General features: G+C 57.8%; 1 protein-coding gene across 7 annotated transcripts in view; it reads right to left on the bottom strand.

The window, feature by feature from the left end:
• Positions 1-18,797, bottom strand: part of OSBPL2 (oxysterol binding protein like 2) — a 41,896-nt gene that overhangs the window by 11,193 nt on the left and 11,906 nt on the right. For 5 of the 7 annotated variants that reach the window (XM_032461518.1, XM_032461521.1, XM_032461517.1 and 2 more), the window contains 8 exons: positions 15,736-15,901; positions 12,210-12,354; positions 10,045-10,120; positions 6,842-6,976; positions 6,122-6,219; positions 3,800-3,982; positions 2,180-2,287; positions 1,457-1,546 (listed from right to left, as the gene is read on the bottom strand). In XM_032461518.1, coding sequence (XP_032317409.1) covers positions 1,457-1,546; positions 2,180-2,287; positions 3,800-3,982; positions 6,122-6,219; positions 6,842-6,976; positions 10,045-10,120; positions 12,210-12,354; positions 15,736-15,772 — 872 coding nt within the window. In that variant the 5' untranslated portion in view covers positions 15,773-15,901. The remainder of the gene's footprint in view (positions 1-1,456; positions 1,547-2,179; positions 2,288-3,799; positions 3,983-6,121; positions 6,220-6,841; positions 6,977-10,044; positions 10,121-12,209; positions 12,355-15,735; positions 15,902-18,797) is intronic. The other 2 variants (XM_032461523.1, XM_032461522.1) reach the window with 1 other exon arrangement.

Here is an 18,797-nt window from a genome sequence, read left to right as displayed (position 1 = left end):
GGGAGGAAGACAGGCTGCGGGGACAGGGCGGGGGCAGGTGTGGAACAGCCGACGCACCTGATTACTGCCTCAAAGACACGTCACAGTTCCACGTGCCATGCGTCCTGCAGCCCTTTTCTATAAATGCCATGCACAGCCCTTCTGCTCAGCTGACACTGTCTTATCTTCATGACCACAGGCGGACGCCCCTGTCGGCACCCGCCTGCACTTTTCATTTAGCAATAACCTCCAGAGATCTTTCTAGATCAGCCACCAGGAGCTCTCGGCCTGGTTCCAAAGAAACAATGCCAACCGTATTGGGCCCTTGTTTTTCTTTTTTGCCTCTGCCTGGAGGGGAGAGCACACAGTGGCCACTCTGTCCCTGGAAATTCTGCTCCGCCAGCCACAGGACATGCCAGGAGGGCACCTGTGTCCAGGAGGCTCGGCCTGGAGAGCTGGCAGGTGGGGAGTCGTGGCCAGCTTCCCGCAGCAGCCAGCTTGGAGGACTTTAAGAAAGAGCTCACTTCAATTTGGGGTGGAAAACCAGAAACTCAGATCCGGGTCAGCATGGCTCGCCGAGGGCTGGGGGGCGTGGCCCTGATGCCGTGTCCGCGGACGCGCTGACCAGCCTCTCCCTGGGCGGATTCCGCAGGGAGAGGCCACTCACAGAGCTGTCCACGCTGGTTCCACCAACAGGACCGCTGTCCCGTGAGGTCCGCACACCGAGCCCTGACGCAGTTCAATGGGTACAGTGGTCTGCCCTTGAGTCTAGAGGCATGTTAAGGCCGTCTGAACAGATGAGTGTCTGGCACCCACAGGGTGGGAGGGGCAAGAGCGCCCACTGCTTTAGCCTGGAGACTTGTTTCTGCTGGAGAATGTACAGACGTTAGGGGCTGGGAGGAGTCTGATGGCCATTATATGGCCCAAACTACTTGCTGAAAAAAGAGAGAAATTTGAGACCTAACACATGAGGTAACTAACTGAGGGAAACCCAGAAAATTTGTTAAAATAGTACTGGCCGTTCCTCTGCTCCCCAAACCGCTGGAAGACTCCAGCTCACAGACGAACGGGCAGCCACACGAGCACAGTGCTCGTCAGCGGGGCTTTGCGTCTCGCCCGACAGCAGACGAGCGAGGCCAGCAGGAGGAGGACACGAAGGGTCGGACTCTAAAACCTCGCTCCACCTGTGCGGCCGCGGGACCAGCAGCAGGGAGACGTCTGATCTCTCACGTCCAGTTCATCACAGCCAAACAGGCCCAGATCTCTCACCCTCAAGAGCAGGGAGCCGGCTCCATCACGCACCGAGAAATCACACCTAGCTTAGCCCTGTCTCCTTTGTGCTCAGCGAAGAAATGCTGTTTCCTGAACAAGAGTCGTAACTTTTCTACCACGGACAGACGTCCCCCTCACAACGCCATCTTTCGCGGAGAATGCGTGCGGCACTGCACCCCGTGATCCAACCCACGTGCGGACCTACTTTTTGTCTTGAATGTAGCCTTCTACTTTGTGAAGTTCCTTTCCAAACAGTCCACACGGTTTAAAGTGAAGCACACACTTGTCTCCAGTTCTGCGGGAAAAACAAACACAGGCTTCTATTGTGGCCATGACACGTCCAGAAAAGGCAAAGAGAGAGAGAGTGTGCGCAGGCGGGTGCTGCCCAGTACAGGGGCAGCGTGGGGAGTGACCGCAGACAGGCACGGGGACCTTCCCGGGTGATGGCAATGTCCTAGCACGGCCTTGTGGTGACGGCTGCACAATTCAGAACGTTTCCTAAGAATCATCTGAATGTCCACTTTAAGTGGGTGGATTGTATGATACGTAAATTATATCTCAACGAAGCTGTTAAAAAACAAAGCCAGACAGCCAGACAGCCAGCCAGCCAGGAGCTTCCAGGAGTACAAGGCAAGGCAGGCTGGACAGTGGGCAAGCCTTCTCACTGGCGATCACACGGATCTGCAGTGCAGGTTACAACATCAAAGGAGATGAACGGCTGTGACTGCGAGCAGAGCGAGCACCCACGTGGCGCGCTGCTGGCAGCTCCTGCCGATGCCGATCAGGATCAGCTCCAGCCGCCACCCGCGTGGGGTCTCCCGCCTGAAGCTGAGGGCCACGAGCGATGGTGGGGGGACCCCGAGGAGCCGGAGAACACGGCCTGGGGCGCGGCAGGCACCGCGGGGCGCCCCGCGGCCGTGGCCGCTACCTGTGGTTCACGATCTCCACCGTCCCGTACTGCTCTATCCAGAGCTTCCCGATGATCACGTTGTGCACACAGCAGGTGGGGTTGGTCCAGGTGTAGGCTTCATTATGTCTGAAATGAGCCCAGGAACAGGCGCGTCAGAGGCCAGCAAAGCAAAGACACTGTGTGACCTCAAAAGCAAAGTACCAGACGGAATTAAGCCGTAATTGACTTAAAACCTGGCGAAGGGCAGAACGCCGCTTTGAACTCCCTCCAACAGCAGCTAATGGTTCACATTTGTTTGAAACGTCCTTCTTTCCTTTGAGCATCAACAAAGCTTTCTACTTCAATGTCGAGACACGTTAATAAGCAATAAAAGGCAGACGAAGACAAGAGGCTTCCTGTGAAGTTGCCAACAGAACAGCCCCTCAGCCCCGTCCTGCGGGAGCAGCGTGGCCCGGGGCGCCGCGCGGGGGGGGGATGGGGGGGAGTGGGGGCTGGGCGTGCACACACCTCTCCACCAGCCTGTGTCCTCCCCAGACGCCTCCCCAGGAGAAAAGAAACCCCACAAACATGAGGGGAGCAGACCACCAGGCCCGGGGCTGCGTCAGAGCCATAACCAAGGGCGGAAGCCGCGCAGCACACTGGCATCTCGTGGCGAATATTTGGATTTCCTTGAATTTCCCAGCGGAACCCAGAAGGTCTGCAACCTTCCAGCTCCCCACGCCTCCCCTGAGAAAGCCAAGACCACGCGGGACGAGCACATCTCCCTGAAGGGGCTGCCCTCCCCGCCGAGGGACCTCTTCTGCCCCGAGGTGCACGGGGCAGGGGGGCAGTACTGGGGAGATAGGGCTCCTCAGCCAGGGGGGCCCCGGGAAGCAAAACCACATCAGGAGCTTCCTTACAGGCTCACCCCTCGGGGAGCTGCTGCGCACCTGGCCTGGACTGAGTCTGCGACGGGCCTGCCACACCACGCGGCTGCGAGACTCGAGACTCGGGTTTTGCCGAGGCTCTGAGCGACATGGGATGGGGAGTGCTGAGGTGGGACTGAAGATGCACGGGCAGCGCGGACATGGTCCCTGCTGCTCCCCCTCCCGGAGTTTGAGCCCCATGTCACCCCTCCCTACACTCGACCAGGGCTGGTCTGCGAGCTGACAGACGTGTGGGGGGCAGTTAAGGTGACGGCCGCTCCTGAGACTAGGTCAGGTCCTGGTGCCACTCCCCACCGTGGTCCTGGCCCTGGGGGTGGCAGCCCTGCGTCTGAACAGCCCTATGAAGAGGCGGGCAGCCAGGACCTGAGGGCTCCGGCTGGTGGACACAAAGCAAGCTGGGAAGCAGACGTTCCGTCTGGCCCGCGGCCTGACCGCACCCCCATGGGACCCCGACAGACACCCCGCCCCGCCCCTAGGAGCTGCATGCGCCCAGACCGCCGGGGCAGGGGAGAGGATGGGTGGGTGCAATCAGCACGGACTTTATAAGGAGAGCTCTCCGAGGATCAGCCCGGCCCCGGCAGAGTCTCCAGCCCAGAGCTCTCCTTGGAAGACGTCTCAGCCATGGGAAAGGCTGCCCGCCCCAAGAACACGCACGAGCCCTCAGCCAGAGGGCGTCCCCGTCCTCAGTGGAGGTGGATCTCCTCCCGCTTACCTGAGAAGCTCCAGCGTGATGGTGCCCCGCGGCTCGGCCTCCACGCTCTTGCCCCAGAACTTCAGCTTCGGGTAGATGGAGCCGTGGAACAGGAAGTCCCGGTGCAGGCCCTCCGAGTAAAACGCGCTGATGGGGGGGTGGTGGCTGACCTGCTCGGATATAAATCTGAACCCCAAATCTTCCCTGGGTACAAAAACAGGAAAAGAAGGAGAGGGGCAGGAGGGACAGTGACAGAGCCTCGTCAGTGCCAGGAAAACCCAGTGAGGTCAGCCCAGCACCCCCCGCCCCCCAGTGCAGCCACAGCTCGACCCACAGGAGCCCCCACCCCCGAGTCTGGGAGGGGCCTGGGATGATGGGGCCACGCCGGGCTGCCACACGTGGCAGATACCCGACACTGCCCTCGACGTCACAGGTGGCCTAAGGCTGACCACGCACACACGCGTGCGCGCACACACACTGTGCCTCCAGGGCCAGCGTGAGCCCCACACAGAGAATGACGGTGCGGAGAGGCCTTCCCCCTGGCCCTCTGCTCAGCCCCCACACAGGTGAACAAGCAGCTCTTAGAACCAGTGACTCAGAGGCCTGAGAGCAAACTGTCATCCTAGCCTCGAGGGACACCCACTGCCCAATAAACTCAGAGAAGGACCTCACAGACTTCCCGAGGGGGCTCCTCTCCAGCCTTCTTCCAAGGCTCCTGGATTTTTTGTGATGAGATGTCTTATGCCCCAAGATATTTCTGGCCAGGAAATAGGATTTTTAGTGCAGTCTCTTTTTCAATAAAAATGTCATTTTTTAATTGTTCCAGAACTGTGAATACACCTACAGTTGTAGTCTTTAAAAATTATAAAAGCTAAACCACATAATTACTAGCTTAACTGGAATTAGACTTTCCAATCATTACAGAGGAAAGAAAGTTGAAAAAATTAGATTTTAAAAGGTTGCCTACCAAAGTATGTAATTTACAAAATGAATACTTGTCTAAGAAAAGAAAGTGTTATTTTTAGCTCCCCAAGAGCAATCGTAAGGAGGAAAAGACACTGGTGAGCGACTGGGTTTAGTCGTGTCGCTCCCCAGACGGGGGGATGGCTCCGTCTCGCACGCATCACGCACGGAGACGCCGGTGGGAGCGGGACCTGCGGGAGTCTAGAGACGTGACTGTCTCCTGTCAGTCTGTGGAACTGCGTTCAGCCCGCGTCAAGCCCGGAAAGAGACGAGCAAGCAGGGGTCACGCTGGACTCGGCGTCTGGGGTCATTCACGGTTTTTTTTAACACATCTGCTCACTTTCCGGTGTCCAGAACTTCTTTCGTATTATGCTTTGATTTCTCTTTTCACATACTGCAATGATGCTGCTGATAAACCAAAACGCTAACAATCTTCCAGCAGCTGGATGAGAAGACTTTCCGACATGGGCACAGAAGCACACTGAGCGGAGGGAGGAGACCGTTGCTCAGCCCAAGCGTTCCGGGCAGGAGGGACACTCTGCACAAGGTCAAGACCAACAGGTCCCCTTGAGAGCGACACTCTAGGCCAGTCTCCCCTCGCCTGCAAACTGAAGACACAGGACTGTCCCTCCTGCCGTGACGTGCCGGGACCCCAGGTCCCTGCTGAGTCCCTCCGTCACCTACCAAGGAGCCCCACGCAGCACCCGCCGTGCTTCCTCCCAGCTCAGCCCGCCCTGGGTCTGTGGAGGAGGGGCCGGCAGCCGAGCAGGCCAGAACAGAGGAGAACTTGCATCGGTGACATTTGAGTCGTTTTCCCAACTTGGTAAGCGACGTGTATGCAGGTGTGCGGGCCACCCTCGTTACTGAAGATGCCAGTTTTAGACTCTTTGCACACCTAAAGCGTGCCCGTTTTAACCAGACCAGCATCCCCAAATCCCACAATCACCACCAATGGAAAAACCCTTAATAATACACGTGCAATAAAGAACCCAAAACCACAGCCGGAAGTTTCAGAGAAACTACATTTCTCTGAATCCCAGGTGCGTCAGTCACACAATACCCCGTTCTTTGCTTTCTGAGAGAAAGAAAAGACGCTGCGAGTTGCACCACGCGGAAGCACTCGGGCGTGGAGACACAGCCGCCCCATGCTCCGCTCCGCTCCCCGTTCCTGCATCGAATGCGTTCTTCTGCTCCTACGTGTTTCTTTCTCGGGTCCTGTTATGTCATTAACACGACCCCCTCATGTGTGAAGCACCTCCCGCCCCCAGTGTCTCCAGCCCCTCAATTAGAAGGGCCTGTTCTCAGCGCGGAGACATCAATGCTCGTCTGTCACGGAGGGTCCCACACGCCAGACCCTCCGGAAGGGCCCGGTGCCCTTACCTGACCAACTCGTACGTCTCTCCCAAGAGTGGATTGAACGGCTTGCCGGTCCTCTCCCACTGGGAAGCCACAGCCGACACGGCAAAGGCAGCCACAGACTGGAAACAAGCACAGGGCGGTGAGGGGCAGCTGCCGGGACACGGGGGCCCGGGGCTGCTGAGGGCACCCCAGGCACCTCCTCCCTGGGGACTTCTCAGTCTTCCACTTGTGACACATTTGAAACCACAGCACTTCCGAGGAAATGGTGTTTATCACCCACCACTTCCTCAAAGCCACAGACAGCAAGCCATTGCCTCTCACCCCCCCAAGCCCGGGCCTCCCTTCCTCGCAGGCCCTGCCTGTCACACATGCACACACCTACAGACACGCGTGCATGCACACGCACACACGCGCACGGGGTGGTGGTGCTGAAAGGACCCAGAGGGGCCGAGTGCCAGCCCCGCCACCCCTGCAGCTCCCTGGGCCCGGCCCATGGGTGGCTGCGACGCCCGATGCCACACCCTGGAGAACATGCCCGAACACACGCCCAGCCGCTGGGCAGGACAGCTCGGCGCGTCGTGGGAGCTGTGCCGGCCCTCCTCCCAGCGTCCCCCTGCTGTGTGCCCGGGTCCCTGGCACAATGAGGCCACTTGAATGGCAGGTGCCATGTCCCCTCAAGGCTACGGTCTGCACCCAACCGGGCACGGTCCCTGGCGCCCCCGCAAGGAGCCCACCGCCCACCTGCATCCTTTCCAGGGGCTGGGCCTGGCAGGAGGCTTTGTGAATGAGGTACACGTGCTCCATGTACTCCGTGATCCGCTGCAGGAAACTCAGGGGCTCGTTGAAGGCGATCGGCATTGTGATCTTGGACAGCTCCTGGAAAGAGTGGGGGACTGGTGATCGGCAGGCTCTCCCCAGACACCAGGCCCCACACCCGCCTCTCCCTGAGCATCACTTCAGGGGCCACAGCCACCTGCCCTGGACAAGATCTTAAGGGTGCTGTGGGTGAACCCTGGTCTGGGAGGGACAGCTGCCTCCCACATGCTGGTGCCCAGTACCCTCCACATCTCCTCCGGCATGGCCCATGCCCATGCGTGGCATGGGACCACAGGAGCTCCAGGACGGACCTGCCCCACCCCAACGTGCTCTCCACACAACCTCCAGTTCTGTGGTCCTAAAGCATCGTTTGAAGCCATCACCCCCGGGTGACCTGGAAACCCCCAGCCCGGCAGGGGAGACCCCCAAGGTGGCCCTGCTCTCAGGCACCTTGAGGGCACAGGAAGCAGACAGCCCTGGCCTTCACGTGGCCACAGTGAGAGGGGAAGCAGGGAGGGTGTGGGGCACCATGGGAGCCGGTGTCCAGGAAGGCATCGCTCAGGAACTTTGAGAAACAGAGGTCCCTCCAGGAAGAGGACAGCTTCTCAAGGAAGGGCAGGGCAGGGGCAGAGCAGGGGCAGGGGGAGAGCTGGTCAGAAGGGAGGGAAGGGGAAGGGGGGAAAAGCAACACGGCAGCCGTGAAGCCAGGGCACATGCTGGCCCTGCTCACATCAGGAGAAGGGAAATAAATGAATGTGGAGTCTCCATTCACACTCCCTCAAGTGTCAAATCCCTAAACCCTCGACCCTGCCCGTTGGCAAGGCTGTGTGGAACCAGGACCCCACACCTGCTGCTGGGAATGCAAAATAGTGCAGCCTACAGGGCAGGGCAGGGGACTCTGGCCACACCAGCAAGCCTGCACACCCCTCATCCCCTGGTCCAGCCGTCCCACGTGCAGAAGCCTACCCCGCCATTCCTCCAGCAAACACACATCGGAAGGCCAGAAAGGACCCAGTCGTCCAACCACAGGGCCCTGACACAGCCCAGCGGGGCCGGCATAGCGCGGTGACCCGAGGACCATGGCTGGGAAACGGGCAGAGAGAAGCCCCTCATCCATCTACAGAACCAAGGGGACCACTCCGCCAACTTTCTCAGCCGCAGAGAGAGCGACCAGACATTTAGCAGCCACCTCTCCGTTAGGAGGGAAGGGAGGCTGCAGGGAGGGCAGGGGGCAGGAAGTAAATTCCTGGAATACTCCTTGTTTGAGAGACTTGACTTTGGACTTACACTTTTAAAACAAAATTAAATTTAGAAAAGCAATCTCCAAACACCACAAATAAGATGAGACAAACGAACCCGAACCACCTGCCTGGGGCCCGATCACCCAGAGAAGAACCGCTCTGGAGGGCCAAGGGCAGAGCCCGCGGTGCCACCCTAAGGACAAGGGCGACAAAAGCCACAGCCGTGCTCTGCGTCCTGACACACGGTCGCTGGCGCTGCCCCGGCTCCCAGAACCCTCACGTCGGGGGCACAGCACTGAGTCTTAGCTTTGCGCGGTTCTGAACCCACCGGCGCCAGTGTTGTTAGAAACTGGGATTGTCGGTGCGGAAGAAGAGGGAAGAGGTGAGATAAGTCCTGGAGTCCCAAACTTGAAGCATCGTTGAAACAAATTAAAACAGTTCCTAACTCAGTCCCCTGAAAAGACCTAGAAACAAGACCGACCCAGCAGCCCCCCAGGCCCAGCCGGGGTCCTGAGCTCTCTCCCTGGGCAAGAAAGGCACCAGACGAGCCAGAGGCATCTTCTGTAAAGGACCATGGGCGGACTGAGGAGGCTCTCACAGCGAGAGACTGAACCACTTGTAGACTGGAGCGCATCCCAGAGGTTTCACTCCACGAGTTGGTTGGGTACACCAGCAATGCTGGGCGATGCCAGGAAACCAAACATGTCATCCAAACACTTTGACAAAGAGGAGGGCTCACTCAAGGATCCCAGCTTTCTTACGCAAACCACACTCACGGCAGAGGAAGGGAAACTTCTCATCATTGCAATATTCCAGGCACTACACGAAGACGGACAGGGTTCATGTAGCCCCAGGTTGCAGCTTACAGTCAATTAAGGGCTCTAGGCCCTGAGTATCCACGGCTCTTAAATTCAGAAGAAGAGCGACAGGAGGGTCTCGTGATGGAAGGACCCAAACAGGTCCACACACAGACCACAACACACACGAGATTCTCTCTGAGACAACTGGTAACCCCCACACAGAGTGGATATCTGATGATATCAAAGAATTATGTTACTTTTTAGAGTAGAGTAATAGTAACATGGTTGTGTTTTTTAAAAATCCTTATCCTTCAGCGATAGGTAAGAAATATTTACAAATGGAAAGGTGTCTGGAATTTGCTTTGAAATACCAGGGGCGGGCAGTGGTGGAGGCACAGCTGTGCTCAGCACAGACGGACAGCAGGCGGGGGCTGGTGAGGCGGGGCGGGGGGGGGGTCGTTATACGACCCGGCTACTTCTCTATGCCTTGGAAATCGCCCATTTTCTCCAGTCTACGGCTGTTTCCGTGAGTTGATGAGTGGTGGGAAGAGAGCTGGGTCACCTCTCTGGAGGTGGTCCACAGAACTGGGCACCTCACGGGGTGCAGTGTGAGCGGCAAGAGGAGGGCCTCCAGCCCCAAGCATGTATCCAGCTTTACTCTGAATCCAGCTGTGGGCAGCTCCTCAGGGATGCAACGTAACGACGTCACTGCTGAAAAGACACTCTCAGACAGTCAGCAAAGACCGTGAAAGGAAAGGTCTGCGGCTTCCGGACACTAAGAACCCAACTATGTTTCCTGTTACAAAGTCTGGGCATCTGCACCCCGCCTGCAGCCCAGGGACACGGAGCCTCCGCCCTAAGGGCCTGCCTAGTGGCTCACCTCCGTGTGCGGCCAGGAGCCCACCAAAACCCCCCGAAGCCGGCTGACCACAGCCACATCACAGGACACGAGCTCAGCGGGAACCCTTGTGATGCTCCTTGTGCCAAGAAGCTAACCCACAGGACGGGTCTCCTCCTGCACAGGAACAATTCAGCTTAAGAAACAAGTTTAAGTCTCACGCTTCAAAGCGCGTCCCTCCGAACTTACCAAGCCAATGCATTTTTTCAATATACTCCACACGCTGAAATCACTTCTGGTGAACATCGGGGCAGGCAGTGCCGTCCTGTGGAGGAGTAACCAGAGTAACACGTTTACTCATCCAGCGTGAGGTTCACTTGTGATGGCTGGTTTTGCTCAATGACTACTTTTTCCTTTAATTTTTATATCTAAGCATTAGCGCTTCTCTGCACTGGCGTGCCCAGGAAGAGAAGAGACAGACTGCTGCTGAAGCCTCAAAGAGGGTTTCTGCACTGATGTTCTGGAGGGCCTTCTGGGAAATGATCCCGACCACACAGACCCCTTTCCTCCGGTGACCCCGCGGCAGCAGCAGGACCATGGACAGAGGCGGGGCCACGAGGACACCAAGAGGGAATCACATCAAGAAGACCTCGGAAACTGGCTCTCAAACCCCTTTGAGACACACGCTTGTTTTCCCTGAGGTGTGCTCCTCCTTAGGGCTCTTTCCACGATACCAGGGAAGCCCCGGCACCAGGAGGCCCCGCTCACAGTCACTGGGATCAGGGGCCCACGTAGGAGGGAGGCAGCGAGGATGCCTGGGGGATGCGGCCGGGCCCATGCACACTGAGGACGGAGGCTGCAGGCACCAGAGACGCCACAGCTACCCTGTGTGGCCCAGCCTGGCACCGGCTGCATCCCCTCAGGTGGCGCCTGAAGCTGCAGCAGAGGGCCCGGCTCTGACACTGGTCTTCAGGGTCACTCGATGGCAGCCCAAGTCCCCCCGGGGGTCACACTGGGGCAGCCATCTGTTTTGGGGGCAGGTGGGAGAGGAAGACAAGGCAGCTGGAGATGAAATGGGAAAGAAAACCAACATTCACTGGGCAGGATGTGCCAGGCTGCCAGCCACCAGCACGCGGCTCCACTGGGCCAGCTCTCACGGGGCACCCCAAGTGGCCACAGCGGGGCAGACCTCACAGCGCAAGGGGGCCATGAGGAGTGGGCGTGGCTCCATGGAGGGGAAAGGGCCCTAAGGATGATCTGTGAGCAGACCGGGGTGGGCAGGAGCTAAAGAGACGGAGGAAGGAGGAGGGGACCTGGGCAAAGGGTGCAGAGCAGAAGGTGGGACCAGAGCCCATGGGGAGGGGCCGCCCCTCGTCCCAGGAGAACCTTACAGTTCACTGTCCAAACCCAGACTTCTGAGAGGAGGCAGAGCTGTGCAGCCCTGAGTTTTGAGCAAGGGGCAAAGGCGGCATGATCAGATCCGTCCTGAGACGGTGACTCTGCCCACAGCACGAAGGCCAGAGGACAGTGGCAGGGAGCAGTCAGGTACAAGAGGCACAGGAGGAACGGTGGTGGCACGGACGGGGCTGGGACAGAGTCACCGAGCACTAAAGGCAGCAGGATGCGTCTGAAGAGGCCGGCATGTCAAGTCGGGATGGGGAGGGGGGGCGGCACCAGGTCTGGCTCGTGAGCCCGATTCCTGGGGCGCGGGCAGGATGACGGCGGAGGCCCGGGCCACGTGAGCAGGCAGGAGGTGCTGCAACAACTCCGAGCATGAGGGAGCACCTGAGGCCCCAGGCGGAGACAGCAAGCGGGCCCTGGATCTCGGTGCAGGGCAGGGGTCTGGGGGGGACGCTGGCCTCCCTGGAGCCGAAACGCAAACAGCCTGGGTGGACGGAGGCTCTGCCCGACTGACGGCCTGTCCTGCCTGAGTCCTCCCTTCTGCTGGCAAAGGCCAAGGGCCCTGCTGTGAGGCCTGTGGCATGAAAATGGCATCTGGTGGGAAGAGAACGGAACGTGGTCTCGCTGCACTAAACGGCCCTCCGACCCCCACAGGGTGCGAGGCCACACGTGGGAAGAGAACACAGGCAGGTGTGCACGCAGCCAGCAGGAGGGTCTGGGAGCAGGTGACCGCGGGCTGCATGCCAGGCCCCGTGCGGATGCGGGGCATCCAAGCGTTCAGTGCCCAGGGCTCCACCAGCATCTACGGGGGTCGTAGGTGAGGAAGTGCCATCACCGGTCTCCAGGGGCCACACGGGGGCCGCGGGTCCCAGAATCTCTGGCTGAACTGGGCCCTGATCTGTGCAGGGGCCGCCCAGTGACGGGTGGGCGGCTCTTTGACTCCAGGCCCATGAGGGCAGCATGGACGCCACAGCACATCTGGGGCGAGTGCAGACGCTCGCGGGATGACGTACCTGTGCTTCCGAACCCCATTCTCCTGAGGAGGCCTCTCCCCGGCCTTCCCGAGCCTGTTGCTTTTGCTGGTGTCCACGTGAACCACTCCACTGGCTCTCGGATTCGCCTCTGAAAATTCCCCAGAAGAGTTATCAGAATCAAAGCCTGCGCGAGACAAGCAGAGTGGTGACTCCTGCAGGACTTGAACGTGTAAAGCCTGCTTCTAAGAACCCCGACCACACCCGCCAACCCCTCAGGCACCACACTGTCTTTACTGACGCGCTCAGAGTCATCAACTCCGCTTCCCAGGAGCTGAAGGCGGAGGCCGAGACGGCAGGACCCCTTGAAGGAGCTTCCCAAGCGGGGCACCCAGTCTGCACGGCCACCAAGTGCTCCAGGTGCCTCACCTGCCGGGGCAGGCGGCCCGCAGCTCAGCCCCCGGGCAGGAGAGCACAGCTTTTCACCGCTGTGGTCAGTGACCCGCACCCCGTGGGGCGTGCCACCTCTGCAGGGTCCAAACCTAACTCCTGGCTGCAAGGCCCTCCTCCTCGGCACAGGGCCTGCGGTCACACTGCATTAGGTCCTAAAACACAAGCCACCGCTGCAGCTTCTAACCGAGCACCCGGCCCCCCCACAAACACGGCCAGACCCAAGCAGACCAACGAACGGTAACCGAGCGTAAATGGGTGGTTTGAGCTGAGAGAGCTCTGGGTGCAAATGGAAAATTGAGAGAAATGAACTGATGGGACTCGTGTGAAACAGTCGTGGGGCCTCCCGGCCAGCACAGCCCCAAATGAGTCACACCTCCCACACCCCTTGTCCACCAGGAGGGCCTCCCTCCAAGCACCCGGCGGCTCCGGGGAAGAGGAAGCCGTGTCCCCTCCACCCACGCCGGCCCGTACAATTGCCCGGACACTCAAGTTCTGCTCCCCAGCGCCCGCCGGGGCGGGGCTCCTGGCGGCTTCACAAGGAGGCTCTCATTCCACAGAGAGGAAGGCCAGGCCCAGGAGGGTGACTGTCGTCAGACACAAAGCGTAAACAAACTTGTCGCTAATAAACCTCCCTGAGAAAACACAAGAATACCTTCTTTCACGTATTCTCTACTGACAAGATTCACAAAACTCACGTACTGAGATCTGTTACACAATAATTCTGAAAGGAGGTCTTAAAGATGAATCTCTTCACTGATGAACGCTTTCTGAAACAGCCGCCACCTCTGGTCTTGCTACCTAGCCGAAAAGCGGCAACTGCTAACCCCGTCGAAGCGAGCCCGGACCGTCTCCGGCCTGAGGGAGCTCCGTCCTCCAGCCCTGCACACCGCCCTGCACTGGCATCCCTGTCCCCCACGCCGGCTTGGGGCCGACCCCCTGGGACGTTGTTAAGAAGAAAGTTCACTTACATCACAACCCCAGCATGTGCCCAGGACACAAGGCAGCGCCTCCCTGACAAGCGCGTTGAAGTCTTGTCTCTGACGAAGCCGACGCTCCGGGACAGTCTAAATGTCCTGATACACAACGGGTACTTACCACAGAAAAAGAGAGACCACAGACAAGCCAAGGAGAGACTCGGCACCATCTGTGATCTGATCACCGGGAGACGCGCTGCTGACAGGTCAGTCTGAACTTCTATCTCCCTTAATCTGGACGTATTGTTCCTGCACTTTAAAACTTGGTTCTTGGAGGACAACTGCCTATGAAGCCACTCATTTAATAACTGCAGGGTTTACTTCCTTCTCAGAGTATCAGACACAAAGCGTCAGTACTAGTCGCAGAGCAAGATCAAGTCCACAGACGACGAAGCCAGGGCTCTGCACCTCACGCCGGTGTCTCACTGCACTGGGAGACTGAGTGTTCTTCGTCTTTCTACTGTTTGTTTTGAAACCAAAGGACTGAGGTGAGAAGTATTTTCACCAAGACAATTTCAGGAGACAAATTATTTTCACCTCCATCTCAGGGACACGCGGGGGCCCTGCCGTGGGAGAGGCGGGGGTGGAGCTCACTGACACACCGCACGACAGGTGCTCAGGTCCCCCCGGGGACCACCTCGGGAAGGAGTTCAGAGACGTTCAGGAGTGTGGCTTACACTGGCTCCCGGGTGAAAGGGAACTGCCCCAGGGCCCCTAGGAGAGAGGGACACACTGCGGCCAGGCTAGCTCGGTCTCAGACGTGGGCGCCCCACAAGGTGCCATTCCCAGACAAGCACCCCGCCTGGTGGGAACTCAGCTGCAGACGATTACCGGTGAGTGTGCAGGTCAAACAAACACGCTTCCCAGGAAAACACACGCACGAGGAGCACGTCAGCTGTGAAGTCACGAGAGGTGACTTACTAGCTCAGCCTCTGAAAACAGTGGGGAGCCCAGCGCCTGCTCCTCCTGGGGTTTCAGACAAGAATAAGTCAGCATCTTCGGCTGCCAGTCCAGCGACCTGCTCCGACCCTTCGATCGGAAGAAGCATGCCTGACAGATGACACAGGACCCGGAGCTCGGGGACCAGGATCCACAAGACAGGCGTCCCAGCAGGGACAGCAGAGTGTCCAGGGAACAGGGACAGGGACCAGGAAAGAGCCTTCTGTTGTGCTGGGCACCAAGCCATTTTGGCAATAAGTGCGGACATGCCCGTGTGCCTGCACGTGGAAAGAAGGTCACTAGACACCTGGTGGCAGCAGCATCTCAGAGCTGGTGCGTCTGCGCCCAACCCCAAGGAGGGAGGGGCTCAGAGTCTCCTGAGGTCCCCTCCCACCAAGAGCAGCCCCTCAACAGAAAAGGCAAAGTGATGCTCCTATGCTGACGAGGGAGGATGGGGGGCAGACAAAGGGTGGCCGTCTTGAACGTAAGAGTTTGGGGGTCCCTGTGGTCACCTGCCCCGCAGGCTGGTTCACGGCTTCTCCCCGGTGACGGGAGGGGGAGGGGCAAAGGGGCTATTCTAAGCCAAAGTCAACGGACCCACCCAGCCTCTCCTTCCCCTGCCGGCCCTGCCACCCACACGCAAGCAAAATGCCCGCTCCGCCACACTCTCTTCTCCACCAGGCTCGACACCAGCACTTCACGTGGTGTGTGAAAAGCAAAGCAGAACTGAACTTTGAGACAGTATGAGCTGCTGTAAAAGCAAATCAATTTACTATCTGAGGGGTACTTTACTATTTTGGTGTACTTTGGTATACTCTAATAAAGTAGCTACTTGCAAAACAAGATACAGTTATAATGCAGGAAAAGAAGTTTTTAATCATTAAGTATAAATAATATAAGAATGCTGACCATCTCACTTAGGAACCAAATAAAAATACTTATATCCCAGGGCAACTCTTTTAAAGATTAAAACACAATTGTTCTCTCTTGTTATCTCCTGTGGTCCAAAGTTGAGGCTTTCCCCCCCCCAATCTGGGATACGGCACAAGCTTTTACTAAAACGCGGTGCCTGGGAACACGTCCCCTCTTGTCCACACGGCTTCCCTGCGCACTCCTCACGTCCGCAGGCTAAGTCTCAGGCCCCAAACGGAGGGCTTGGCGCTCAGGACTCTCTCTCTGAACCAGCATCTCTCTCCACTCACCTGTGACGGCGTCAAAGAATTCCTCCTCACCGTTCATCCTTCAGCAGCCAGGCTCCCCCGCCGCCTGATCCGTGGGCGTCTACTGAATCATTGTACTGGATCCACGTCAACAGTAGGAGAAACGTCGCGCTATTTTGAGGGTAAAAATCCGATGGGCACTGGAGACCTATGAGGGGAAAGACATTTTGGTGTAATTAGCTTTCAGAAGTTTTACAGATTAGAAATATTTAAAAATACTCATTCACCATTCCTGAAGTCAATCTCGATTACACCCAAGCAAAGAGGTGAAATGAATGCTCTCCTGCGAGAGGAAACAGGCGCGATATTTGTGTCCATCAACGAGAAGCGGTCAACACGCCACCGTCGTCTAAAGGGCCACTGTCCACAGCGGAACAAAACGACGGTACGACCCATCTGGGGAGTCACGTGGGTGGCTCGAGAGGCGGCTTAGCCACAGGGCGGCGTCCACACGCCGGGGCCCCCGCACTCCTCAGGAGGTTTTGCTGAAGGTCACTTGAAGGTCACTGCAAATCTTTACCAGAAGCTGGAACAAGTGGTTACTAATAAATGCAAATTTATGTTAAAACACTTATTTCACATGGACCTTAAACCAATTTTCAACTCTAGAGAATTAAGGCCGCTGTGTAAGTTAGCTGTTACAGCATAAACTGTAATCAACTCAAATTTTCTCAAAATTATTTTAGCTCAATATTTTAGTAGAACTCATGCATAGGAACTCCTCCCACCACGAAGAGCAATAGTTCAGAAATGGCAAGAGACTGAAGGAAAAGGTCACCTTGCCCCAAAAGGTCTTTTTATGATATTTAATTGTGTGAGCAACATACCAAGGGGGCCAGAGCTCTCCACACCCTTCGGAGGGCAATGAGGAGCAGGCGGCCCCGAGGGGCATGTGCCCTGTCCTCGGAGTGGCCGCATGGTGCTCGGTGACGCCTGCACATCGCTGTCTCTGGGCTCCGTCCTGAGCATGTGGCCCCGTCTCCATCACACGACAACTGGCACTCAGTGACACCGCTCCTCCTCCCCGGAAAGGCTCTCTGAGTTCCCCGTCTCTCCCCCACCTTTTCAGCCAGCCCAGCAGAACCAGACACACGCGCAGCCTCTGGGCGCACCCGTACAAAGTCTCATTTCCTAGTCCTCAGTTTGGGTTTTTTGTTTTGGGTTTTTCTATTCTTCTCTTTTTGCAAATTAAAGAAGGTGTTATTACTTATGTCTGATTCCTCTCTGACACGACAGGTCCCATCTACAACATCCAGCTACACACTTTGCCTCTAGAAGCCCCCGAAAAGAACCAGGGTTCCCTGGAGGAGAAAGGCTGAATCCAGGGCTGGGACCCCCCCTCAAGGCAGCAGGAAGCTGTCAGAACCACCGGGGTCAGGGCAAAAGGCTGAGACGAACCTACAGAGGCTCCCACTGCAACCTATCTGAGCACCACAACCTGCCAGGGACCAAATGTCCCACATGCTTAAGCCCCTGAGTGCAGAGATGTGGAAAAAAATTAACTGGTCACCAACGGACAATGCCAACACACTCTTTTGAAAACCTAGACACAACAGGAATGCATTGTGCCTTCAAGCTGCCTTTCTGTGCAGGTCTCTGTACAGGCCACGGAGCGGAGGTGGGCGGGCTGCCTTATAAAGCCATCCTGCCCATCGATGCAGGAACCAGGGAGCGTGCGGGTTGCAGTGCGCAGCACTGACCAAGTTCCGCATCTGGGCACCCACCACCCTTGGCTGTGCCACCACAAGACCTGGATGCACTCTGCGTGCCAGGTGGGGGGGAGGGGGGTGCAGCCTGCCTCCTCCGAAGGGGTCCTGCCCAGAAAAGCAAGCCACAATCTGGCCCTCCACCAACTGGAACCCCAACTCAAGGAACAGAGGACAGAGGAATGTGTTCAACTCCACCACTGGGACGTGCTGGCTAGACGGGACCCTGGGAAAGTCTACAGGGCAAAACCCAGTGTCTTCAGCCACTAAGTCACAGAGGAGAAAAAGCACATGGCAGGGGGTGGGGGGTAGGTCACGAGGCTGGAGGAGCTGGTAGTCCCGCGGGGGTGCCCAGGTCACGTTAACTCACGTCCCACTGCCTCTGGGGGAACAATCAGCAACAGGAGACAGGACAAGACCTGGGTCCCTCAACAAATAAATGAGGAAGGAAGCAGCGCAACGGAGGCGAAGGGACACCCCATCATCTCTGTGGATGCGCACACGTCCAGACTCACACTTTGAACACCTGCAGTTCACTGTGTGTCCTAACTGTGTTTTTCAGAAGAGCCTTCACCTTTCAGAGCTACACGCTGGAATACGCACGGGGAGGCAGTGCCGTGGCCAGGATTCTCCTCACAGTGACTGCAGAGGGTGACAGGGCGACTCGCGGGATGAGCCGGGCCACGAGCTGGTGAACAGGTGAGGCTGGAAATGGGCTCGCAGGGACCAGTGCGCTATTCCGCCTGCTTTTCTGTATGTTTAAGATCCCCCACAATGAAAGGCGTCTTAAAAGTCACAGTATTTTCCTTTCTCATACCTGTCCTCACCCACGACAAAAATACTGCCGTGAAAAGTAAATGAATCAAAACACATAGTAAGTCTCTAAAATGAGGGTGTAAGATGTCAGGCTGGACCAACACTGAAGACAGACTTGGCTGACAAGTGGGACCGCGACCCGGACATGGCCCTGGCGTCGCTGCCCGGGCCCCCACCGAGCAACTGAGCCCCGTTCGGGGAGGCCGCTCCCTTCACGCCACCCGCGCCCCGAGGTCGAGGCCAAAACCCCCACGGCAGCCGTCAGACTGCGCGCCCGCAAGCTCCAGGTGAGCTGCACACGGCCTGCAGGTGATTCCTGGGAGGGTCACCTCAGCTGCCACACGCAGTCTTTTATTTTGCGAGTAAAACCACCCACCACTGCAGAGCATCAACACAGAGCAACAGTGATCTCGTCTGTCCAACAGGAACGAATGCCAGGCCTGGGCTGCTGAGGGAGGGAGGGGTGGGCAGGCAGGGGTTCACCCCCGACCCCACCCCTGTGCGGGGCTCCCCCTTCCAACT

This window comes from Camelus ferus, chromosome 19 (genome assembly GCF_009834535.1).
Source record: "Camelus ferus isolate YT-003-E chromosome 19, BCGSAC_Cfer_1.0, whole genome shotgun sequence".
NCBI lineage: Eukaryota > Metazoa > Chordata > Mammalia > Artiodactyla > Camelidae > Camelus > Camelus ferus.
The sequence above is the reverse complement of the archived record's forward strand: the minus strand, read 5'-3'. Positions and strand labels throughout refer to the sequence as shown.